Source organism: Cherax quadricarinatus, chromosome 32 (genome assembly GCF_038502225.1).
Source record: "Cherax quadricarinatus isolate ZL_2023a chromosome 32, ASM3850222v1, whole genome shotgun sequence".
In the NCBI taxonomy this organism is placed as follows: Eukaryota; Metazoa; Arthropoda; class Malacostraca; order Decapoda; family Parastacidae; genus Cherax; species Cherax quadricarinatus.
The window spans coordinates 21,030,418-21,056,888 of record NC_091323.1 but is presented as its reverse complement, the minus strand read 5'-3'; the positions used below and the strand labels follow the sequence as shown (position 1 = coordinate 21,056,888).

At 43.8% G+C, this 26,471-nt stretch overlaps 1 protein-coding gene across 2 annotated transcripts in view; it reads right to left on the bottom strand.

The window, feature by feature from the left end:
• The window catches only part of LOC128690152 (limbic system-associated membrane protein), a 400,710-nt gene that overhangs the window by 8,414 nt on the left and 365,825 nt on the right, over positions 1 to 26,471 (bottom strand). For both annotated transcript variants that reach the window (XM_070090504.1, XM_070090503.1), the window contains exons 5-6: positions 18,192 to 18,300; positions 4,935 to 5,118 (exon numbers count right to left, since the gene is read on the bottom strand). In XM_070090504.1, coding sequence (XP_069946605.1) covers positions 4,935 to 5,118; positions 18,192 to 18,300 — 293 coding nt within the window. The remainder of the gene's footprint in view (positions 1 to 4,934; positions 5,119 to 18,191; positions 18,301 to 26,471) is intronic.

Sequence of the window (26,471 nt, the reverse complement as noted above, 5' to 3'; positions counted from 1 at the left end):
ACTAGTTTTTTGTGTAGAAATGCACAATTTTTGTCCATTCTGCGCTTTTTTCCGGGCCGCTGAATCTGAAAGCCCGAGGTAAGAATATTTGAGATTTTAAAGAGTCTGTGAAAAGTACGAAAGAAATATTTGTTATGGTATTTGTGTGGGTGAAGGGAAAATACTGGGACGGTCGAGCAAAAAAAAAAAATCACTGGGTACACTTGTAAGGGTCTATCAGGTGGTCGCGGAAGCAGCTTCAGAAATGGTAACAGCACCAGCTGCTGCTGGTTGTGAGATTAACAGTACCAGCTGTGTTATGTAAGATAGCACCAGCTGCATCTTGCAAGAAGGTAGCAACACAAACTGCTGCTACACACAGTGGTAGCAGTTGGTGCTGATACTAGGCCACTAGCAACCGCTGGTGCTGTTTCTACGTGAGTACCAGCAGCTGATGCTGAGTGGCTGTAGTTGGTGCTGCACTAGCACCAGCTGCTGCTGCTCACATAGTATCAATACCAGCTGCTGCTCCACATTAGCAGAACCAGGTGCTGATACACACAAAGTAACAGCACCAGCTGCTGCTACACATAGTAACAGCAGCTGCTGCTACACACACAGTGACAGCACCAGTTGCTGCTGCACACACAGTAACAGCACCAGCTGCTGCTACACACACAGTAACAGCACCAGCTGCTGCTACACACACAGTAACAGCACCAGCTGCTGCTACACACACAGTAACAGCACCAGCTGCTGCTACACACACAGTAACAGCACCAGCTGCTGCTACACACACAGTAACAGCACCTGCTGCTGCTGCACACAAAATACAGCAAGCTGCTGCTACACACACATTAACATCACCAGCTGCTGCTACACACACAGTAACAACACCAGCTGCTGCTGCACACACAGTAACAGCACCAGCTGCTGCTGCACACAGAGTAACATCACCAGCTGCTGCTACACACACAGTAACAGCACCAGCTGCTGCTTCACACACAGTAACAACACCAGCTGCTGCTACACACACAGTAACAACACCAGCTGCTGCTACACACACAGTAACAACACCAGCTGCTGCTACACACACAGTAACAACACCAGCTGCTGCTACACACACAGTAACAACACCAGCTGCTGCTACACACACAGTAACAACACCAGCTGCTACTACACACACAGTAACAGCACCAGCTGCTGCTACACACACACAATAACAACACCAGCTGCTGCTGCACACACAGTAACACCAGCTGCTGCTGCACACACAGTAACAGCACCAGCTGCTGCTACACACACAGTAACAGCACCAGCTGCTGCTGCACACACAGTAGCAACACCAGCTGCTGCTGCACACACAGTAACAGCACCAGCTGCTGCTGCACACACAGTAATAGCACCAGCTGCTGCTGCACACACAGTAATAGCACCAGCTGCTACTGCACACACAGTAACAGCACCAGCTGCTGCTGCACACACAGTAACAGCACCAGCTGCTGCTGCACACACAGTAACAGCACCAGCTGCTGCTACACAGTAACAACACCAGCTGCTGCTTCACACACAGTAACAGCACCAGCTGCTACTGCACACACTGTAACAGCACCAGCTGCTGCTACACACAGTAACAGCACCAGCTGCTGCTGCACACACAGTAACAGCACCAGCTGCTGCTGCACACACAGTAACAGCACCAGCTGCTGCTACACAGTAACAACACCAGCTGCTGCTTCACACACACTAAAAGCACCAGCTGCTGATGCACACACAGTAACAGCACCAGCTGCTGCTACACACACAGTAGCACCAACTGCTGATGCACACACAGTAACAGCACCAGCTGCTGATTCACACACAGTAACATCACCAGCTGCTGTTACGCACACAGTAACAACACCAGCTGCTGCTACACACACAGTGACAACACCAGTTGCTGCTACACACAAAGTAACAGCACCAGCTGTTGCTACACACATAGTAACAACACAAGCTGCTGCGGCACACACAGTAACAACACCAGCTGCTGCTACACACAGTGACAACACCAGCTGCTGCTGCACACAAAGTAACAGCACCAGCTGTTTCTACACACACAGTAACAACACCAGCTGCTGCTACACACACAGTAACAACACCACCTGCTGCTACACAGTAACAGTACCAGCTGCTGCTACACACACAACAGCACCAGCTGCTGCTACACACACAGTAACAACACCAGCTGCTACTACACACACAGTAACAACACCAGCTGCTGCTACACACACAGTAACACCAGCTGCTGCTACACAGTAACAGTACCAGCTGCTGCTACACACACAATAACAGCACCAGCTGCTGCTACACACAATAACAGCACCAGCTGCTGCTACACACACAGTAACAACACCACCTGCTGCTACACAGTAACAGTACCACCTGCTGCTACACACAGTAACAACACCACCTGCTGCTACACACAGTAACAACACCACCTGCTGCTACACACAGTAACAACACCACCTGCTGCTACACACAGTAACAGCACCAGCTGTTTCTACACACACAGTAACAACACCAGCTGCTGCTACACACACAGTAACAACACCAGCTGCTGCTACACAGTAACAGTACCAGCTGCTGCTAAACACACAGTAACAATACCAGCTGCTGCTGCACACAAAGTAACAGCACCAGCTGTTTCTACACACACAGTAACAACAACACCTGCTGCTACACACACAGTAACAGCACCACCTGCTGCTACACACACAGTAACAACACCTGCTGCTACACACAGTAACAATACCAGCTGCTGCTACACACACAGTAACAACACCAGCTGCTGCTACACAGTGACAACACCAGCTGCTGCTACACAAAGTAACAACACCACCTGCTGCTACACACAGTAACAACACCACCTGCTGCTACACAAAGTAACAACACCACCTGCTGCTACACACAGTAACAACACCACCTGCTGCTACACAAAGTAACAACACCACCTGCTGCTACACAAAGTAACAACACCACCTGCTGCTACACACAGTAACAACACCACCTGCTGCTACACAGTAACAATACCAGCCACACCTTTAAAGACAGAAACATCTCCAGCTGATTTTCCTAAGATGATTTTTTTTCTCTCGACCAGACATTTTTTATTTAAAAAAAAAGGTCACATGAAAATGACCTCAGTTAAAAGAAATACCGAAACATGAACGCACTTCTGTTAGCTCGTGTGAACCTGTTAGCAAAGTGTTTTGGAAGCTGTGATAATATGCGGGTGAAGGGAACAGCAACCGGGTAAAACCTGTCAACGTTTATAATGTTTTGAAAAAAAGTGATTGTGTATATAGTGTTCGGAAAGGCTGGTTATGGTTATTTGATGTTCGGAAAGGCTGGTTATGGTTTTTTGATGTTCGGAAAGGCTGGTTATGGTTTTTTGGTGTTCGAACAGGTTGGTTATGGTTTTTTGGTGTTCGGAAAGGCTGGTTATGGTTTTTTTGGTGTTCGGAAGGGCTGGTTATGGTTTTTTTTTGGTGTTCGGAAAGGCTGGTTATGGTTTTTTGGTGTTCGGAAAGGCTGGTTATGGTTTTTTGATGTTTGGAAAGGCTGGTTATGGTTTTTTGATGTTTGGAAAGGCTGGTTATGGTTTTTTGATGTTTGGAAAGGCTGGTTATGGTTTTTTGATGTTCGGAAAGGCTGGTTATGGTTTTTTTTGGTGTTCGGAAAGGCTGGTTATGGTTTTTTGGTGTTCGGAAAGGCTGGTTATGGTTTTTTGGTGTTCGGAAAGGCTGGTTATGGTTTTTTGATGTTTGGAAAGGCTGGTTATGGATTTTTGGTGTTCGGAAAGGCTAGTTATGGTTTTTTGGTGTTCGGAAAGGCTGTTTTTCTTTTTTTTGGTGTTTGGAAAGGCTGGTTATGGTTTTTTTTTTATGTTCGGAAAGGTTGGTTATGGTTGTTGATGTTCGGGAAGGCTGGCTATGGTTTTTTGGTGTTTGAAAAAGCTGGTTATTGCTTTTTTTAGTATTCGGAAAGGCTGGTTATTGTTTTAATGTTCGGAAAAATCCTGTTCACTTTGGAGTGTTCGAAAATCACGTTCACGTTTGAAATGTTCGGAAAGGCTGCTTATATTTATATTGTTCGAAACACGTACCGCGTTAGGAAATAACCAGCTGGGCGTGTGCAAAACTATGTCAGTACCGAGAACAAACAAGACAGGCGCTCTAGCGAGACCTGGCTCTGTTGTGAGGTGTGGCTCTGTTGTGAGGTGCGGCTTTGTGGTGAGGTGTGGCTTTGTGGTGAGGTGTGGCTGTGTTGACTGTGTGGTGAGGTGTGGGCCTGTGGTGAGGTGTGGCTGTGTGGTGAGATGTGGCTTTGTGGTGAGGTGTGGCTCTTTGATGTCGCGTGGCTCTGTGAGGTGTGGCTCAGATGTGAGGTGTAGCTGTGTGGTGAGATGTGGTTGTGGTGAATTGTGGCTCTTTGATGTCATATGGCTCTGTGAGGTGTGGATCTGTGGTGAGGTCTGGCTCTGTTGTGAGGTGTGGCTCTGTGGTGATTTGTGACTGTGGTGAGGTGTTGGCTCTATGGTGAGGTGTCGGTTGTGTGGTGAGATGTGGCTCTGTGGTGAGGTGTGGCTCTGTGGTGAGGTGTGGCTCTGTGATGTGGTGTGGCTCTGTGGTGAGGTGTGGCTCTGTGATGTGGTGTGGCTCTGTGGTGGGGTGTGGCTCTGTGGTGAGGTACGGCTCTGTGGTGAGGTGTTGGTTGTGTGGTGAGATGTGGCTCTGTGGTGAGATGTGGTTCTGTGATGTGGTGTGGCTCTGTGATGGGGTGTGACTGTGAGGTATGGCTCTGTGGTGAGGTGTGGCTCTTCACACAAGTAAAGCACCCACCCACACTCATAATATACACGTAAGACACCCCCCCCCCACACACGCAGACACACACACAAAACACACCCTCACCTGTGCTCCTGGTCAGAGCTTATATGGACGCCTCTGGCAGTATCGTAGTTGATCATCCTCGAGTCCTGATACCAGAAGACGAAGGGAGGTGTGTTGGAAGCGTCCCTGAATGTACACACCAACCTCAGGCTGCTCCCCGCTGCCACCATGCGCTCTCCAGGTCCCTGCATCTCACTGCGGGCCGCTGTGTGCACGAGACAAACCATATTATTCCTGGTAACCCCTCAAGATAGGAAATGAATGCCCTGATATTGTACTGTTACTTTCAGAAATTCTTAATAATCCTTCAAGGCAGGAAAGAGATGCCTCGATATTGTTATGTTTTTCCACTAACTCCTAGCAACCCTTCAAGGCAGAAAGGAGTGCCTTTTGATATTCTGTTTTTTTTTTTCCACTAATTCCTAATAATACTTCATGGCAAGAAAGAGGTGCCTTGATATTTTCCTGTTTTTCACTGTGGCTGAGGCAAGATAATGTATGTCTCGCGTTTATTGGATGAAGGATCGAGTCTCCAGCATTGTCGAGTTCGCAACCCTGTGCGTCTCTTCAAGGTAGGAGGAAGTGACTCTGTGCATTTCTTCAAGGAAGAAGGAAGTTGCTCTGTGCATCTCTTCAATGATGAAGGAAGTTACTCTGAGCATCTCTTCAATGATGAAGGAATTTACTCTGAGCATCTCTTCAAGAAAGGTGAACATTGCCTTAACACTGGCGAAGGGTTCTTGATAAAAAGGGGATTGACTTACCTTTCCCTCTCTCAGGTCGAATCTGATTACCGTCTGTCCACACTGGAATTTTCATTTGCATTCTCTGCATTTCACTGATTTCCACTACACACACACACACACGAGAGAAGCCAAATTGTAATTTTACCGTAGTGAGTGAATGTACATTGACTCTGCATCCATCTCCCTCTTCATGGTGGTAATCGCTGAAGAAATTCATTATTTGCAACTCCACCGAGATGAAACAGCTTCCAACAGGATCTCGGTTCCCGAGCGTAGAAGGGATCATGATAGCCAATGAGACGTAAGATTACGATAACAGCAATTAACATTCCTCCCTTTTTTTCCCCCTTTCTCCTCACCCCTTCTAGTTAGCATTGGCTTGACCCTGCCAGGGAGCCCCCTTGATGTTGTTGAAGGGAGCTTGATCAACAAGACCCGGTGCTACTCTCTTTCTTCAACCTGATTACCCCTCATTATCCAGGAGCTGTATGATCCTTTTGGATTTAGAGCCTACTCATAAAAATAATCATAATAAACACCGACTTGATAGAGAACACAAGCCACATTGTTAGTGTTTGTTCGTCATAGTAATGTGACGTCACTTTGACATATTAAGATGGCCCACTCTGCTGTGTACCCGTGGCTTACCAGTATTTTTATCCGTGTTTAAGCATCCATTAGTGCACCTGTGTTTGCACTCCAGGTTAAACGTCTACTGATTTAACAGTGTTGTATATCCTTGTTTAAATGTCGGACTCACCAGTGTTGTATACTGCTGGTGGGTTAAAAAAATAATTTAGCGTCCCAAAGCTGTATATTCGTGATTAAAAACATCCGCTAGTGTACCAAAGCCGAAGATCAGAGCATACCAGAGCTGTATACACGTGGTTAATAATATCTAATAGTGTACCAAAGGCGTGTTATACCCTTGATTTAAAAGCATGTACTTCAGTAACAAGATTCACGAAATCGTAATGACAATATTGCAAACAAACCGTACCACGGGCGGGGATTGAACTTGTGGCGAGTGAGCCACTGGGCCAGCTGGCTACAATAAGATTCATCGAACTAGGTGTATTTCTACACCATAGAAAAGTTAGCATGGGCCACCACTGTAAACAAAGTCGGATACCCGTTATCGGCGCACCTGAACTAGATTTTCCACTCCGTTTTGAAACAGCAGATCACTTTACGTCCCTAATGTTCTATCTACTCAAGTATGTCGTCCCTTCTTACGGGTGAGGAAAGGGAGAAGCGTCAACGACAACGATGTAGAGGAAAAATTCCTTCGTTAAATGAGCAAAGACAAGATTGTAGTGGAAGTCTCGTACTAATGTTTTATCAAAAGTGATTGCAAGCCTGAAGAGCGTTGCAGTGCAGCTTGCAATCAGCGTTCAGTTCGGTGGCTCTAGTCGTAAACAGCGATGGCAATGGACTGTGGGACGGAGGGTGCAGCAGCGTTGTAGCGAACAGGAAATTGTGTGAAGAAAAGACACAGGTTGGAGAATAAATTTTTAGTGGGACATCGTTCCGCTCTGTGCAGAGCTCCATCAAGTGATAAGCTGTCCCAATAAAAGTTTGCCTTGCAGCCTATGTCCATCACACCTTTCTCACAGTTTCTCGCAAAATATGCTTCTTAACCTCTTCAGTTCTTCCCCCTTACACCCTCCAACTCTCCGTTCACGTTACCTTCCTCATATTCCTTAGGTAAGCTTTGGCCAAGCTAGAATAAGTTTGACAGTGTTAGTAATTATTCAGAATGAGTCAATTAACCAGACACTCGCACTTGGGAGAGGAACCTTATGACTTTCCGTTAGAATTACCGTTGTCACGTCATAATAAATAAAACATTGTTCGGTTGCGATATCAAGTTGGTCCCAGACAATTCGAAACGTTTGCTGTTTATTTTTTGGGTGAATTGCTCCGGTTCATCTATTTTACCTGACGTTTGCAAAGATTATTCTTTTTTTGTTCTTTAGATTGTATTTTGTTATAAGTAAATAAAATTATAATACACCAGTCAGGTGATTCACAAACATGTATCTAACAATAACAAAAAATCTAGCTGTTGCATAAAACTTTTAGAGATTTATCAAAGCAGTTTGGCTGCCAGATAACCTCTGACTTTCACTTTCTTGTCTGACATTTGCAGCGTGCCCGTAAAATTATATAATAACAATGATTCTGCCGAACCTTCTCACCAGAGGAGATAGTCAATACCTTGATAGAACGAAAACACACACACACACACACACACACACACACACACACACACACACACACACACACACACACACACACACACACACACACACACACACACACACACACACACACGCGAGCGTGCAGGCGTGCATCCGCATGAGCACCTATTTGTACCGGCCTATTTGTACTCGGCCTCACTTCTCAACTAGCTGGGTCTTACAGGGTTCACTCCCTCTTAGCCTCATAACTGTTCTTAAAACTATGTATTGTGCTTCCCTCGGTCACCTCTTCATCCAGCTATTCCGTCTTCGTTGTATTTCCTTCCAGTTACCTTCTTCACTGTAACTGCTTTCAGGCTCCTATCAAATTCTTGCTTAGTCTCCTTATATATGATTTCTCTCCCTTGTTATTGTTCTCTAAATGTTTGTTTCCAATTGGTAGAGGATCGATCATTGTCTTGTTTGTTTCGTTTCCTATTTTAGCGTGTTTGGAGGTGGGTTGCATATCACTGCTGTTTGGAGGCGGGTTGTATATCACTGCTGTTTGGAGGTGGGTTGTATATCATAGTTGTTAGGAAGCTGGTTGTATATTAATGCTCTTTGAAGGCTAGTTGTATATCATATTTGTTTGGAGGGTGGTTGTAGATCACTACTGTTTGGAGGGTGGTTGTACATCACTACTGCTTGGAGGCTGGTTGTAGATCACTGCTCTTTGGAGGCTTGTTGTAGAACACTGCTACTGCGTTGACCCTTCAAGTTTTGATTGTACCTAATATTCAGTCATTTGAGTCGGCATTTATGCCTCTTATTTTCTAATATTTTCACTGGTTTCCGATAAGTAATACCAATCTTCGCTCTCTAATGCTTCATTGCTCAGAAATTTTTTACCTATCGGAATTTTTGGCACTCGTTATCTCCGTTTCGTATCTGTGAAAGCAATGATGCCTTGGTTGCGGCGATACAGTTTGTTTAGTATATTCTTTGCACCATTTTTTCTCATTCCATTTAACTCCGTACGTCACGCTGTGGAGTTTATTTTTATTTAGCGTGTTTCGGTTTCTCTTTTCTTGCGTATGTGTTAAGGTGGAGAGGGTAGTGTTCGGGTAAGCAAGGTGTGGAATGTCAGTAGATTGAGGTGAAGGGTGCACTCATCTGTTAGTGGCTACAGGGATCGATTCTCAGAGCCTGTGTGTGTGTGTGTATGTGTATATGTGCGTGTGTGTGTGTGTGTATGTGTGTGTGTGTGTGTGTGTGTGTGTGTGTGTGTGTGTGTGTGTGTGTGTGTGTGTGCGTGTGTGCATTGTGTGTGTGTGTGTGTGTGTGTGTACTCACCTAATTGTGGTTGCATGGGTCGAGACTCGGCTCCTGGCCCCGCCTCTTCACCGACCGCTACTAGATCCTCTCTCTCCCTGCTCCATGAGCTTTATCATACCTCGTCTTAAAACTATGTATAGTTCCTGCCTCCACTACATCGCTTGCCAGACTATTCTACTTCCTAACTACTCTATGACTGAAAAAATGGTTCCTAATATCCCTTTGACTCATCTGAGTCTTCAGCTTCCAATTGTGACCCCTTGTTTCTGTGTCCCATCTCTGGAACATGCTGTCTCTGTCCACCTTGTCTATTCCACGCAGTATTTTGTATGTCCTCCAGTGCTGTCAGACCGATTTCCCTTAACCTTTCTTCATAGGACATTCCCTTAGCTCTGGAACTAGTCTTGTTGCAAACCTTAGCACTTTCTCTAATTTCTTGACGTATTTGACAAGGTGTGGGTTCCAAACTGGTGCTGCGTACTCCAGTATGGGCCTGACGTACACAGTGTATAAAGTCTTGAACGATTCCTTACTGAGGTACCGGAACGCTATTCTCAGGTTTGCCAAGCGCCCATATGCCGCAGAAGTTATCTGGTTAATGAGTGCTTCTGGCGATGTACTCGGTATTATACTCACTCATAGGCTCAGTAGTAGTAACCAGTTACCAGTAACCACTGTGCCAGTTGACTCACGACCAACCGTCTCTGCCTGAGTCACTGTCTATTCATATTGAGCTGACCTGGCATTATTCAAAGACCCTCTCACATATGGGTACGGGCGGCCAGCCAGTCAGTGATACGAGAGTGAGCAAGGAGGCAGGTCACGGCTGTAAGGGTCGAGCGCTCAGTAGTAGTAACCAGTTACCAGTAACCACTGTGCCAGTTGACTCACGACCAACCGTCTCTGCCTGAGTCACTGTCTATTCATATTGAGCTGACCTGGCATTATTCAAAGACCCTCTCACATATGGGTACGGGCGGCCAGCCAGTCAGTGATACGAGAGTGAGCAAGGAGGCAGGTCACGGCTGTAAGGGCGCAACCCACCTTGTCTGTAATTATACGTAATACCACCCAACGTGAGTATTTCTTACCTAATCCACGTGTCGAACTCCCACATGATAATAGGTCTTTCTCCTTGAGTGAGTTTTGCAGCCTTTGGCCTCCTAGCCTATCCTCTGCGGTCTTCTTTGCCCTCCTCCGATCTTCATGACTTTGCATTTGGCGGGGTTAAATTTTAGGAGCCAGTTTCTGGACCACACATCCAGCCTGTCCAGGTCTCTTTGTAGACCTGTCTGGTCCGCGTCTGATTTAATTCTCCTCATTAACTTCGTCATCTGCAAACAGGGACACTTCTGAGTCTGTCCCTTCCGTCATGTCGTTCACATATACCAAGAATAGCACTGGTCCCAGGACTGACCCCTGTGGGAACCCGCTCGTCACTGGCGCTCACTGTGATACTTCATCACGGACCTTGACTCGCTGTTGCCTCCCTGTTAGGTATTCTCTGATCCACTGCAGTGCCCTTCCTGTTATACGTGCCTGTTCCTCTAGCTTCTGTACTAATCTCTTGTGAGGAACTGTGTCGAAGGCCTTCTTGCAGTCCAAGAAAATGCAATCAACCCACCCCTCCCTCTCATTTCTTACTTCAGTTACCTTGTCATAAAACTCTAGTAGGTTCGTGACACAGGATTTGCCTTCCATGAATCCGTGCTAGCTGTCGTTTATAATCATGTGTGTGTGTGTGTGTGTGTGTGTGTGTGTGTGTGTGTGGGCACCTATGTATATATGTACAGTATGTGCGTGCGTGCACGAGCGAGTTCGTGCTCTGAAGAGAAGTGCAGCAACGCTATCATTAACCACAAACCTCAACCAAACTATTCAATGAACTTGTTTAAAAATCCAGACTCAGTCCCTCGCACACACATAGATTGAAAAGCCTGTGTGTATACGGAGGTTCCACTGCGTGTACACAGCCCTGCGCCATTTGTACACGCTGTAGTTTGCACATAAATATGACTTGTGTAAGCTCTGAAGGCTAGAGCAAACCTGTTAATCTGGAAGGGCACACAGTGTGGGCCGCCAGGTACAACGGTGCGGCAGCTAGACTAACACCCGCATATAGTACACCCACAGCGGTTGTGTTTACTCGCTGATGACGATGCTATTGCACGCTTTTCCCCGATGATTGGCAATTGTGGAGGGTGATGTATTCCAGCTGCAGGCGTGGTCAGCTGTTCACCCCCGCCAGGAAGTGGCAAGAAAGCGGAACGAGTTTCTCAGAGTTAGTCAAATGGCTTCTATTATTGGCTCAGGGAATCATTGCCAGATCCCAAACCAAACCGAAATTAGAAAAGGAATGACTTAAAGAATATTAATTATTAATAAATAAAATGTAAAAATAAATATTTAATGAATGTAAGTAAAAGTTAGTAGGGTTTATGTCATCTAAGAACACAAATAACATGCATATAGGAGAGAGAAGCTTATGACGACGTTTCGGTCCGACTTGGACCATTTACGTCGTCACTCTAACGAAAAGATTAGGTTTAGGTAGGTTCTCCAGGACGGGTCCTGGTCCGTGTCTTCTCCAGGCGGTCGTAAGCTTCTCTCTCTACGTGAGGGTTTTTTATGCATTGTTCCAGTCACGGTATTGTGCCCTTTTTGTTCAGCTGTCATTTAAGTGCTCACCAAAGAAAACCAAAATAGTGCAAAATGATTTATAGGCTTCGTCTTGAGTCCTGGACGGTTGCTGTCTGTCAACCTAATCAAAGTCCTATTTATCACCATGAAACGAAGCAATCTGTGGCGTACCAAGGAGAAAGTAAAATAAATTAAAATTACAAGTCCCATTAAACAATCAGACTGATGCATTTTATCAGAGTCGAAAAGGAAAGAAAAATGTTCTTTCTTATGAAAATTTAAAACAAAGTTCCAAGATAAATTCTGAGGACAAAATTTCTCGACTTAAAGATAAAGGATCTGCTGGGTAGACACCACTACCTCAACATTCTTGTCATGAAACAGCTGATACATCGTCTGCATGATGCAATTTATATTCGTAGTAGGCTAAAAAAAAAACAATTGCCATTGAACTCTGAATAAATAAAGAAATATATTTTTCTCTTTAGGTTCAAAATGATTTTTGCGAATTTACTGCATACACAAAGGCAAGAAGAGCGTTGCTATAACAGGAAGGGCACTGCAATGGATCAGAGAATACCTGAGAGGGAGGCAACAACGACGTTGTACGGGATGAGGTATCACAGTGGGCACCTGTGACGAGCGGGGTCCCACAGGGATCGGTTCTAGGGCCAGTGCTATTTCTGGTATATGTGAATGACATGTTGGAAGGGATAGACTCAGAGGTGTCCCTGTTCGCAGATGATGTGAAGTTAATGAGGAGAATTAAATCAGATGAGGACCAGGCAGGACTTCAAAGAGATCTGGACAGGATAGACACGTGGTCCAGCAACTGGCTTCTTGAATTCAACCCTGCCAAGTGCAAAGTCATGAAGATCGGAGAAGGGCAAAGAAGACCGCAGACAGAGTATAGACTAGGTGGCCAAGGACTGCAAACCTCGCTCAAGGAGAAAGATCTTGGGGTGACCATAACACCGAGCCTGTCTCCGGAGGCACACATCAACTAGATAACTGCTGCAGCTTACGGGCGCCTGGCAAACCTGAGAATAGCGTTCCGATACCTTAGTAAGGAATCGTTCAAGACACTGTACACCGTGTACATCAGGCCCATACGGAGTATGCAGCTCCAATTTGGAACCCACACCTGGTCAAACACGTCAAGAAATTAGAGAAAGTGCAAAGGTTTGCAACAGGGCTAGTTCCAGAGCTCAGGGGTATGTCCTACGAAGAAAGGTTGAGGGAAATCGGACTGACGACATTGGAGGACAGGCGGGCCACGGGAGACATGATAACGACATACAAAATACTGCGTGGAATAGATAAGGTAGACAGAGACAGGTTGTTCCAGAGATGGTACACAGAAACAAGGAGTCACAATTGGAAGCTGAAGACTCAGACGAGTCATCGGGACGTTAGGAAGTATTTCTTCAGTCATAGAGTAGTTAGGAAGTGGAATAGTCTGGCAAGCGATGTAGTGGAGGCAGGAGCCATACATAGCTTTAAGACGAGGTATGACAAAGCTCTGGAAGCAGAGAGAGAGAGGACCTAGTAGTGATCAGTGAAGAGGCGGGGCCAGGAGCTGTCTCGAACCCTGCAACCACAATTGAGTACACACACACACACACATATATATGTATATATATATATAACAATATGGGAGAACGTTCCATAAAGGTAGTAAAGAAAGTCCCATACCTTCCCCTTCCCTAGTGTCCTCCGATTTTAAAACAAAAGTCCCAGGAGTTTTGTAACCAAAACCACGTAATAAAAGAAAACGGAAAAATAAACAGAAAAAAAAAAACTTTATTTACAATATTTACCTTTCGCATTTTTTGGGGGGAAAGGGGGAAGCTGCGGGAAAGTGATATATATATTATATATATATATATATATATATATATATATATATATATATATATATATATATATATATATATATATATATATATATATATATATATATATATATATATATATATATATATATATATATATATATATATATATAATGTCGTGCCGAATATGTAAAACTGGTCAATTAGCAAGAACTCATTTAAAATTAAGCCCTTTCGAAAATTTTCTCTTATACGTTTAAAGATATATTTTTTCATTAATGTTAATGTAAAAATTTTAAAATTTGCACCAAAAGAATCTTAGAAAACTTACCTAACCTTATTATAACAAAAACAATTTATTTTAGCCTAATCCAGCTAAATATATTTTAGATGTGTTTACAATAATTTAATACTAAACAAACACAGTGAAATATATTTTTTTCGTTAGGTTCAGAATGATTTTGGCGAAATTATTGCATACACAAATTTTCACTTGTCCTATATGGCAAGATGAACGTTGCTATTTAAGCCAAGATCGCAAGTTCTGCCTATTCGGCACGACATATATATATATATATATATATATATATATATATATATATATATATATATATATATATATATATATATATATATATATATATATATATATATATATAACAACACTGCGATTAGGCAAGGACTGGAACCCATGATGTTTTGGCCAGCCTTATGATGAGCGAAAATCACATGACGTTCTAACCGACAGGACCACCAAATCTTCAAGAACCAAGCACCCAGCCAAGCTAGGTGTGTTACCCTTGGTCCGAGGACATGATGTGTTGTGGGTGCATCTGAGCTAATTTCATTCTGCTCCCTGTTTTGTGTACTTGCCCAATAAGCAGTATTTTGTATTATTGTAACCACGGATGAGTGGTATTGATCATAACAATACTGCGATTAGGCAAGGACTCGAACCTATGATGTTTTGGCTCGCCTTATGTTGAGCAAAAATCTTAAATGATGCTTTAACACACTGGACCACGTAATCCTGCAAGAATCAAGCACCCAGCAGAGCTAGGTATTTTACCTTGATCCGAGGACATACGGTGGTGTGGGTGCCTCTGAGCTAATTTCATTCTACTCCCCGTTTGGTGTACTAGCCTTCACGAGCAGTATTTTATATTACTGTAACCCCGCACCGTGGTGCAGGGTTGGTACCTGCTGTTGGCCCACATTCTGAGAGAGGCTCCAGGAGGTGACAGACTAGCACTGCGCTACTCTGAGAAAACTTGTCCTCACTCATTCATTTGCTGCCTTGCAACATTGCATAGCTCCTGATGACGCACTGAGAAGCATGAAAGAACTTGCGCTAAAGATTTCCACCCCCGCGGCTTGTCTTGCATAGTTAATATCGCCTGTCTGCGATTGCTTGCAATATATATATATATATATATATATATATATATATATATATATATATATATATATATATATATAATCGCGATGGGTATAATTCAGAGGTCTGAGGAAGAGTTGTTAAGTGGTTCTGGCAAGGAGACGGACGGGATGATGAGTGTATAGTGTAGGAGGAGGGGTTGGAACGGTTGGAGGGAATGGGTAAAGGAAGCTTTGAGGTTTAGGGGTTTAAACATCGAGTTGTCTTGTATAAGCGTGTTAAGTAAGAGTGAATGGAAACAAGTGGTTTTTTAATGGACTTGCTGTTGGAGTACGAGCAACGAACCTTTTATGAAAGGATTCGGGAAAGCCGGACTTGAGTCTTGGAGGTGTTAAGGGCATTCCTTGAACTCTGGCGGAGGGGTGAGGATGATGGAATTGAAGGTTAATGTGAAATATGATGTCAGCACGCGTCTGGCAAAACGACGATTGAATGATGGTGAATGTGTTTTCTTTGGGTCACCCTGGATTCCTTCAAAATGAATAGCTTAAGGCTGGTGAATGACTTGATCCATGGAAGAGAACTTCCCTTCCCTAGTCTTCCTTACATCAAACCTGATCACTTTCCATTCCTTGTGGATTGTATTACTCCTATAGATTTAGCGCATCCCCATGAATATAAGAATTACTACTATGGATTCAAGGTTTCCTTGAAGGAAAGCTGGATTTTCTTCTAGGGTAGAGAGTGGAAGAGGGGGTGAGAGAAAGTGAGGAAAGGGGAAGGAGTGAGCGATAGGGAGAGGATGAGTGGCAGGATGGAGGGTAGGGAAGGATGAGGCAGAAAATAAGAGAATTAAGACGGAGGGAGAGGGGATAGGGGTAAAAACTGAGGGAGGGGGGTGAAGAGGAATAGGTGTGAAGAAGGAAGAGGATTACGACTGGAGGAGGAGTGAGAGGGAGGGTAAAAACGTGAGAGAGATTTCATTCACAGGACATGGCATTCCTGTAAGTACGGTCGTTTGTTTACATAACAGCAGTACTGGGGACCTCTAACACGTTTCCTCCCCCCCAGGATGGAACCCACAACAGTCTACTAGCACACAGGTAAATATTTTTGCTGCTGTGTGGGCAGAGGCCTGGTCACAGACCGGGCAGCAGGGGCGTTGATCCCCAAAACCCTCGCCAGGTATACTCCAAGAGCAGCAGGGAGGTGAGAAAACTGTCAATATTTCTCCTTGCTTTGGAATTGAAGACGATGGTTTGCGACTGTGAGCCGAATGTTCTTACCGATGAGCTGCGCGACACCCCAGTGACAGTGGGAAATAGGACTGGGAGTAGGGTAGAGTCAGAGGGGAAAGGGGTATCGTGGAAGTGAAAGAAGAGGAGGAGCAGAAGTGAGCGAGAAGGATTAATGGACCTGAGGAAGCAGGAGGAGGAGGAGCTGAAGTGAAAGAGGAAGAGAATCGAGAATGAGATATGGGTAGGGGTGAGAATAGAATGAGGAAAAGGGAAAGGGATGGGAAAAAGTAGGAAGGAGAGAGGGGGGGGGGATATATATAAATAACCCGCTCCTAGACTGAAGTTTATCTCCTAAGTGCAGGCTATTTGCATATTGCTCGGGTATTGTGTGTCTTTATTTTTGTAAGGAGAGGGGAAGACTATAGAGGGAGATTTATAAAGTTAATAAAAACATAAATTGGCAACTTGCATTCCTAAGCCTTTTCTTTTTAATCTCTTCAAGTGATACTGAGAGGCTCTTGATCCAAAGAACTGTAGCTTCCCTGTCATTTCTTGACCAACCATTCTTGCACGGCATCACATAACAAATACTTATCATTATTGTAGAATAACACTTATAAAAAGTCACTAAACCATATTAAGATTTTCCCAGATCAGTGACATGCACAGGTATATCTTTCTGCTTTTGCTCTCCTGACTTAGAATTAGAGGTGATGAACAAGACACATGCACAACACTAGAGATATCTGTAATGCTGAAACTCTTCCTCTGTGCAAGCTTCTTCAAAGAGCAAGTGTATTATTGATCATCTTGTCTGTATTGTATTCCATTAATAATAGAATTTGAGGTGGTACAATGTAGACCGTTTCTTAGCGGATATCTTCGATTTAGACCCTCGGATTTCCTGTTATCTGATGTCTCCATGTACTCCCAAGTGTTCTCATGTATTCTCGTGTTAAAGCTTCCACACAATTCACTCTACTTATGACCAGTACAACATATTTCCTCAGACAAAGAGAGATCTTAGACTGACGTCAAACACCTAAGCGGTGGTCAGGGTAAGCTGAGGTGGTCAAGTTAAGCTGAGGTGATCTGGTCATTAGTTTTCACGTTACTCTTGACATTATCATTGTCTTCAAGGTTCAGTGACATTATTCTCGTAAACAAAGCATACTTATCGAACACTGAATACGTGGACAATAGGTCTTATGAAACACACGCTATTCGGTAAATAATACTAATTTTAGGTTAAGTTTCATAAACCCAAATTACAATAATCATTTCCACCTTGAAACTATAAACTTCGCTGTCACATGAAGAAAAAGAAGTCACTTCTAAATTACAAACACGACTTGTCGTGCTTATGCTTCTCCTGCTAATCACCAGGTTTCCTTTTTATACCTTCCTTTCCTCGTATTATTTGTATATCCTTGAAAAAAAACTCCTGGTGAACGAGGCGTAACAATAATAATTGTTCATCATTTTCTCAGTGACCAATTACTAAATATTATAAACCTTAAACTATAGATAAAAAGCGAAGTGTTTATACAATGAGATACGAACCTCTAAGAATGTATACAGTAGTGAGTTGCTTCCCTCACTATGTATATACCCCGACAGATAAATTCTTAGTGTGTTTATTCTGTACCTAGAGTGGTTCAGATTCCCTTTACCTTGTCGACTGTATTGCGGTTGGCACGTGGATGGGGGAATCCTCTTGAAATCTTTCTCTGCTTACCAGTTAGTCTCCAGAAACAACGTTAGGTGTACGTACTTTATCAGTGAAGCTGGAGAAGCCACATCAGACGACTTTACATTTAGTCTGGTAGCCAGTGAAGCTGGAAAAGCAACACTAGGCTATTCAACTTTACTCTGCCTGCCAGTGAGATTGGAGAAGCAACGAGCCAACTATGTAAGACTTACTCTGAACTTTGAGGAAGGTCATGAAAGTCATTGGGGGATGCGTGGACGTCTGACATTCGTACTCTCCCTCGTCGTTCTTCGTCACGTTTCGTATGTGTAGGAACCACATCTGTAAAAGGAAGACGAAAGTGTTACATGTATATGCAGGAACTCCATCCGTAGAGGGTGAAGCATATGTTACATGTGTGTAGGAACCACATCTGTAGATTGGAGAAACTGTGTTTTACAAATGTGAGCTTTTAAATGCAAGAATAACTCATTGTTTCGCGTTGTTATACGTCTATCTGCTGCTGAATACATGCATAACGATTTAATTTATTATTGTCTTACGTTTGTCAGCCGCTGAATGCATGGATGACTGTCTGATGTTTCACTGAGTTACGTCTATCAGCTGCATCTATTGTGGCTAACGTATAACACGTATAACAAGACAGTATACTAAATTTATCCGCTATCATAAAAAAAATCACAATATTGGACAATTATAATAGGACCTCCGATCATTCGGAGAGAGAAAGGGGTTCTTTTCAGTATGTCAGAAGGAGAATTAAACTTGTTTACGTGTCAGCAAGAAATATCAGCAGGAAAGGTAGCGCTTGTAAGAGGTTCACTGTTTCCAGTGTCTCTCTCTTCACGTGTGGCGCTTGTAAGAGGTTCACTGTTTCCAGTCTCTCTCTCTTCACGTGTGGCGCTTGTAAGAGGTTCACTGTTTCCAGTGTCTCTCTTCACGTGTGGCGCTTGTAAGAGGTTCACTGTTTCCAGTATCTCTCTTCACGTGTGGCGCTTGTAAGAGGTTCACTGTTTCCAGTGTCTCTTCACGTGTGGCGCTTGTAAGAGGTTCACTGTTTCCAGTGTCTCTCTCTTCACGTGTGGCGCTTGTCAAATGCTACTGTTCTCCTGCTGTCTGTTAGGACTCTTCTAAAATAATTTATCTGTCAGTTAGGATAATTAAGTGCTTTATCTTTCAGCAGAAAAATTACATGGCTTTGTGTCTGTCACCAGGGTAAATAAATGTCTTCACAGCTGTCAGTATAGTAACTAATTGGCTCTATTTATGTCGGCAGGAGAAGTAAATGTCTCTGTCAGAAGAAAAATTCAAGGGCTTTACATTATCAACAGGATAAATTGATAACTATACATGACAGCGCTTAAATGGCAATGAATCCGTCAACGGTGGAAATAAATAATTTATCAAAATAACTATATTTACATCTTCATAAAAATATAATTATTCCAAATCATTTAAAATCAAGCGAAAGGAAACTTCACAACCAGGTTAATTAAAATGTTCCACATCTGTTGGCACAAAAAATTAAATGCCTCCCATACGTCAGGTGGATTTAAAAAATAAAAAAGTTACATCTGTGAGCAGGATAAAAAGAATTAACTTTGTCAGCACGATGGAAATGCATTGCATCTGTCAGCAAGATTAGAAAGGAGGTTGACTTGTTAAAGAATGACTTATGTCTGGAAGAGAGAGAGAGAGATGCATGTCTATCATAAAGAGAGCAAATAAGTCTATGGAATTTCATCTGTCAACAGGAGATGAGGTAATGGCTTTCAGTCTGTAAGCAGGTGTTAAACTGATTCCATCTGTTAGCAGGTGATGAAATAAGCTCACTCCATCTGTCCCAAGGGAATAAAATAAGCTCTCTCTGTCAGCAGGCGATAATATATATTTACTTCAGCTGTCAGCAGGCGATAATATAAATTCACTTCAGCTGTCAGCAAGCGATGAAATAGACCCACTCCATCTGTCAGCTCAGCAAGTGATAAAATAAACCCACTCCATCTGTCAACTCTGCAGGTGATAAACTCACTCCATCTGTCAGCAGCGGAAAACGAGTACAAAGAGCCTCGAGTCTAAGAGAAGTGGAGCATATTACAAGAGTATACCAGAACAATATTAGAAGTTTACATTTGCGGCCGGAGAATGTGTGTTTTCCATCTCTCAGTAAGAAGAGCGTGTCTGTCTGTCTGTCTGTCTGTCTCTCTCTCTCTCTCTCTCTCTCTCTCTCTCTCTCTCTCTCTCTCTCTCTCTCTCCCCCTGAGGTAAAAAACGCTTGTATCTCAGCAAGAATAAAGATGTGGCACTGAGAAGTACAGCAAAGATCTTTTAAATCGCGAATAGTGTTTGCGAGTCTGGTACCAGTGTTTGCGAGTCTGGTACCCGTGTTTGCGAGTCTGCTACCCGTGTTTGCGAGTTTGGTACCCGTGTTTGTGAGTCTGGTACCCGTGATTGCGAGTCTAGTACCCGTGTTTGCGAGTCTCGTACCCGTGTTTGCGAGTCTGGTACCCTCGTACCCGTTTGCGAGTCTGTACCCGTGTGTGCGAGTCTGGTACCCGTGTTTGCGAGTCTGGTACCCGTGTTTGCGAGTCTGGTACCCGTGTTTGCGAGTCTGGTACCCGTGTTTGCGAGTCTGGTACCCGTGTTTGCGAGTCTGGTACCCGTGTTTGCGAGTCTGGTACCCGTGTTTGCGAGTCTCGTACCCGTGTTTGCGAGTCTGGTACCCGTGTTTGCGAGTCTGGTACCCGTGTTTGCGAGTCTCGTACCCGTGTTTGCGAGTCTGGTACCCGTGTTTGCGAGTCTGGTACCCGTGTTTGCGAGTCTGGTAATGTATATCTTATACACCCCCCGTGTCATTTATGCACTCACCCTCTCATCTTATGCACTCCCGTGTCATATTTTGCATCCCGTGTTACCAGTGGCACCTCCCGTGTCGTCTCTGGCACCAGGCTTTATTTCGAGACCTGGCACTACATGAGTAATTCAACATTAAGTGTCAACTTTACCATAGTAGAGCGTTACTACAGGCACTGTGCCTGTGTAACGAAGTGTCTCACTAATTGGCACCTGTCATCAAATTGCACTTTGCCAGTATTAACTCTCCTTTACCTGACTAATTCTCATGAAATTTTACACACACTCACACACACACACACACACACACACACACACACACACACACACACACACACACACACACACACACACACACACACACACACACACACGCACACAAACAAACAATTGGAGTTTTACGACAAGGTAACAAAAATAAAACAGAGAGGGGTGGGTAGACTGCATATTCTTGTACTGTAAGGAGGTTTTCGACACAGTTCCGCACAAGAAATTAGTGCAAAAGTTAGAGGAGTAGGCAGGAATAACAGGAAAGGCACTGCAATGGATCAGAGAATACCTGACAGGAAGGCATCAACGAGTGATGATACGCGTCGAGGTGTCAGACTGGGCGCCTGTGACGAGCGGGGTTCCAGAAGGGTCGGTCCTAGGGCTGGTGTGTTTCTGGTATATTGGAATGGCATTACGGAAGGTATAGATTCAGAGGTGTTCCTGTTTGCAGACGATGTGAAGCTAATGCGGAGAATTCAAGTGGATAAGGATCAGGTTGATCTACCAAGGGATCTGAACAGGCTGCAAGCCTGGTCCAACAACTGGCTCCTGGAGATTAACCCACACCAAGTGCAAAGTCATGAAGATTGGAGAATGTCAAAGAAGACCGCAGACGAAGTACAAACTAGGGGAACCAAAGGCTGCAAACCTCATTTAAGACAAAGGATCTTGGGGTGAGTTTCATACCGAGCACATCTGAGGCGCACTTCAACCAAACTGCTGCAGCATATGGGCGCCTGGTTAACCTAAGAATAGCGTTTCGACAACTGAGTAAGGAGTCATTCAAGACCCTGTACACCGGGTACATCAGGCCCATATTGGAGTATGCAGCACCAATATGGAACCCAGACCTGGTCAAGCACGTCATGCAGTTAGAAACAGTGCAAAGGTTTGCAACAAGATTAGTCCCAGAGCTAAGTGGTATGTCCAACGAGAAGAGGTAAAGGGAAATTAACCTCACGACAATGGAGGACAGGAGGGATAGGGAGGGCATGATAACGTAATATAAAATACTGAAAGGAATTGACAAGGTGGATAAGGACTGAATGTTTCAGAGATGGGACACTACAACAAGATGAAAACTCAGATGAGTCATAGGGATGTTAGGAAGTATTTATTCAGTCAGAGTTGTCAGGAAATGGAACAATCTGGAGAGTGATGTTGTGGAAGTAGGATCCATACATAGCTTTAAGAGGAGGTATGGTAAAGCTCATGGAGCAGGGAGAGAGTGGACCTAGAAGCGACAAGCAAAAAGGCGGGGCCAGGAGCTGTGAATCGACCCCTGCAGCCACAAATTAAGTATAAATAGGATCGTACGCATACGTGACATCACATGACACATTTACGTGACATCACAGGACACACGTGACATCACAGGACACACGTGACATCACATGACATATTCACGTGACATTACATGACACACGTGTGACATCACATGACACTCGTGTCACCCTCGCGACCCCCAGCACCTACCAAACTTTTTTTTAAATACTCTCTCGTTGCCAACACTGGCAACCTTGCATATTGCACATGTATCTCAATATGGCACTTCCTGTTTCCAGTGACACTAGTGCCACACTGCGTGTCACATGCGAGCTGTGGTCGTGTCACTCGTCTAACCCAAACGCAGATCACACGTCAAACCCTTCTTAGGTGAGGCGCCTCGATAGTGAAGCGCTCTTGATCCAATTAATTGGAGCTACTCTCCCCTTTCTCGAATTAAGCCTGATTACCTTCCATTCCCCAGCTGCTGTTTGACCCCAGTGGGTTTAGCGCTACTGCATGATGGTGAGGAGAAGATTGGAAAAATATTTTATCAAGTCAATATTTCGCACTTGAGGGAAACACTGACCTGATCAAACTATCAACATTTCCCTCAACACGGAGCGAAACGTTTACGCAATATAATTTTTTTCTATAACTTTTTATGTAATACTGTTGGCAGTACGATATTTGGATCCAGTGTTACAACACACACGCAGGATAAACTTGTCAGTAGCTGCTGTGGTGTTTTGTTCGTCAGGAAATATTAGTGTTTCCTGGAGCGGTTCTTCCATGGCCTGACCGCTGGTTAAACATCCACTGGCCTACGAAAGCCAGGTTCTCGACCCATTTACTAAGCACTGGATCACTCCATAGTGTTCTTTGCAGTGGAAAAATCCATTGTCGGCAAACTTTCTCTGTGATAATAATTTTTAATAACTGACACTTATAATAAGGTGAAGTCGAAGACAGAAACTTAATAAACGAGCCTCAATAAGAAAGACATTTAAATCAGGGCGCACCAGGCACGTCGTCACGCATGGGTCATTTAAACGTCTGGGTGACCCGGCGAGACAGGACATTTAAATGTCTGGGTGACCCGGCGAAACAGGACATTTAAACGTCGGTACGCTTTGGAAAGGTAGACGTTGTGGAGTCTAGGATTTTCATGCTCCTTCTGATACTAGCTATTGCTTCTTTCTTCTCCTCCTTTCTCCTCCTCTTCTATTTTCTTTTCCCTCCTTCCATTCATCTACCTCCTTCCCGTCTCATCGGCTTTAAACCTTAAACGCTAGTGTATCTTGCAGAAAGATTTTGATTTTAAATTTAAAATTTTATCATTGAAATTTAACTGCATAATTAACTTAAGCTGCACTCTGTATTGTTTCTTTATGAGGAATGGAGACCTGGTCTTACGGGGTATGAGGATAAATTTCTCGGATAGTTGAGGTAGAAGGGGCTGGGCTTATGAAATTCGTGTATGTTTGTCTTGTATCAATCAGTGACCAAAACACATCTGATCTTCAGAATTTTAACTGACTAATCTTCAATAACTTTTCATTATTATTATTATTATTATTAATTATTATTAATATTATATTTTTGTTGTTGCTATTATTATTCCTGTTTTTCTTTAAATTTTCTTTACTATAATTATTTGCAAGTAACGCATTTGCTTTCATCCTGGATTTAATTTTCAACATTGAAAAAAGAACAATACTTTTACTGGCTCCGTGTGTATAAAAACATCTGTGCATGCGTAACTATACATGCGTAACTGTGCGCCAGCGTGTATGTTTGCTCATATAAATTAAGAAATTTTTTTGGTGTGTGTTCATCTGTATGTAAAATTGCGTGTGTTTGTTTCCTGGTCTTCGTCTAGTTTGTTCCTAGTTCCGACTCTTTTGCAAATACGATTTGCTTTGTAGGCTATGCCATATCTGTCCCTGAATGGCTTTCTGTAAGTGGAGAGACATTGTGTTCCAGAGACCACTCTTAGCAGTAAACATCCAACCATCCAGGCACCTTACTTCCCAACTCAGTGACCTTCCTAGCAGTAAATATCCAACCATTCATCTTTCACAATGCAGGCACTTCACTTCACAACTGAACAACTTCATAAATGGAACCCAGCTCACACTCCAACAGCAAGTCAAATCGTTAAAGCCATTTATCTGGACTCTACAGTTTAACTCCTCCCAAACGTAGCTGCAGGATCCTCAAGCCCCAATCACTCGAAACTTTTTTCTTTTCACATTCTGCCAACTCTTCTTGGGACGTCCCGTACACCTTCCATCAGCTCTGGATTTATGCTCCCTCTCTATCTTCCTATTTTGTTCCAACCTTTCTAAATGACCAAACTTTCTAAAAAAAATCTTTCCCTAACTTTTGACTTACACCTTTCATATTACCACGGTCTTCATCATTTCTTTACTCCTTAGTCTATGCATAATCCTCATTCCCAGCCTCCTTTCTTGCATCCTTTCCTTCCTTTCCTCTCCATCCTTCCCTCCTCACCTACGGCATTGAGCTTAATTCGAGGCGACTTAAGTTTGTAGTTCCACTCATTACCATACCTTCTGGTCATTAAATTAACCAGAGCCCAGAGGAGGCACGCCTCTTTTCCCTCCTCCACTCCCCCTTAATTATCCGCCTCTCGCGCCTTCCTAACACTACGCTTGCATTAATGCTGAAGGAGGGAGGGGCGCAGGAGTAAGAGAAGTAGGAAGGAAATGATAAGTGGAGGAGGAGGAGCGGGTGAAGCAGGAGGAGAAACTGTATTGAAGAGGTTGAGGGAAGGATGTGTAGGGGGAAACTAAGTTTGAAGTGGAGTGAGAGAGGGAAAAGAATGGAGAAATAAATTGGAGAGAAGGTTCATTGAAGAGGGAGGAAAAAAGAAGAGGATGAGAGGAAAATGGAGAGGAAGGATGAGGATAGGAAATAATTACGAAGAGAGAAGGAGGAATGAATGAATTAGGCAGGAAAAGAGAAGGCTGTGAGCGAGGGTGAAGTGTTTCAGGTGCAGACGACGGCGACACTTGGTAAGTCACAGGGGTCAGGGACGGAAGGGGTCAATGTGGCATCCTGAGAGAGGTAAAGGACAGCTCCTCGTCACAAAGCTGGCAAGTAAAATCCGGCGGCGGTGTACCTCGCGGAGATTAATTTGTGTAATCCATTTTCACCCCGAGTCTCTCTCTGTCTTGCTGCCTGATACAAGTTTACCCACGTCGAAGTTCCCAAGTTGAGCTCTAACGAGCAGCCGGGTTATAAGCCTCTTTATACACACCCACGGGCTTAATGTTCCGGCAACTCTTGCAACTTCAGATGGCGGGTTTTAAGACCTGGACTGTCTGCACGTCCAGGCTTGATGTGCCGCAAAAGGTGATGAAGTTTGGCTCTCATGACAAGCCGGGACTTACGGCCTATCCTTATTTTACTACGTTAATTTTCTTAAGAAGCTCTCTCTGGCACCAAAACAAAGGAAACCTTGAACTGTGTACGATTATCACTAGTGGTAGGAGACTGCGCCATCCCCTCCGCACCCTCTCCCCGCACATACGCATGTGTACACACGGGCATGCACGTGTAAGTAATTGCTAAATAAGCGATTACTAATGCACAATATCCACAGGGAGGAAGAGGAGGGAGAATAAGGTTGCTGTAACATTTACAGCAAGTGTACACTTTACTGTATATAAACTGCCTTTTGCACCCCGTAAAGTCACCTTTTGTCATAAAATAGGCATAAAAGAAACCACTTTTAAACAGCTCAAACTACTGTGCTTCTGGCCATTTCTGCTTTTTTTTCTACTATACTCCAGCTGTTTGCTCGGTTCTATAAGCTCTAGTCGTTCCCATAGGACGCGCCGGGCTAATATTTGGGGATGAACATTTCAGTCTCAATTGCCCTGACTTCTCAAGAGTCTATACAAACGAGACTCTGAGGTCTTATTGGATTCTCTCTCTGTCCTTTTCATCGTCATCTTTCTTATCATTCAGTCTAATAGTTTCCCCACCTAACCCTTTGTCTATTTGACATTCAGGATCTACAGAACAATATATATTATGCAAAATAGCATAATTCTAATTGTATTTAGCATTTA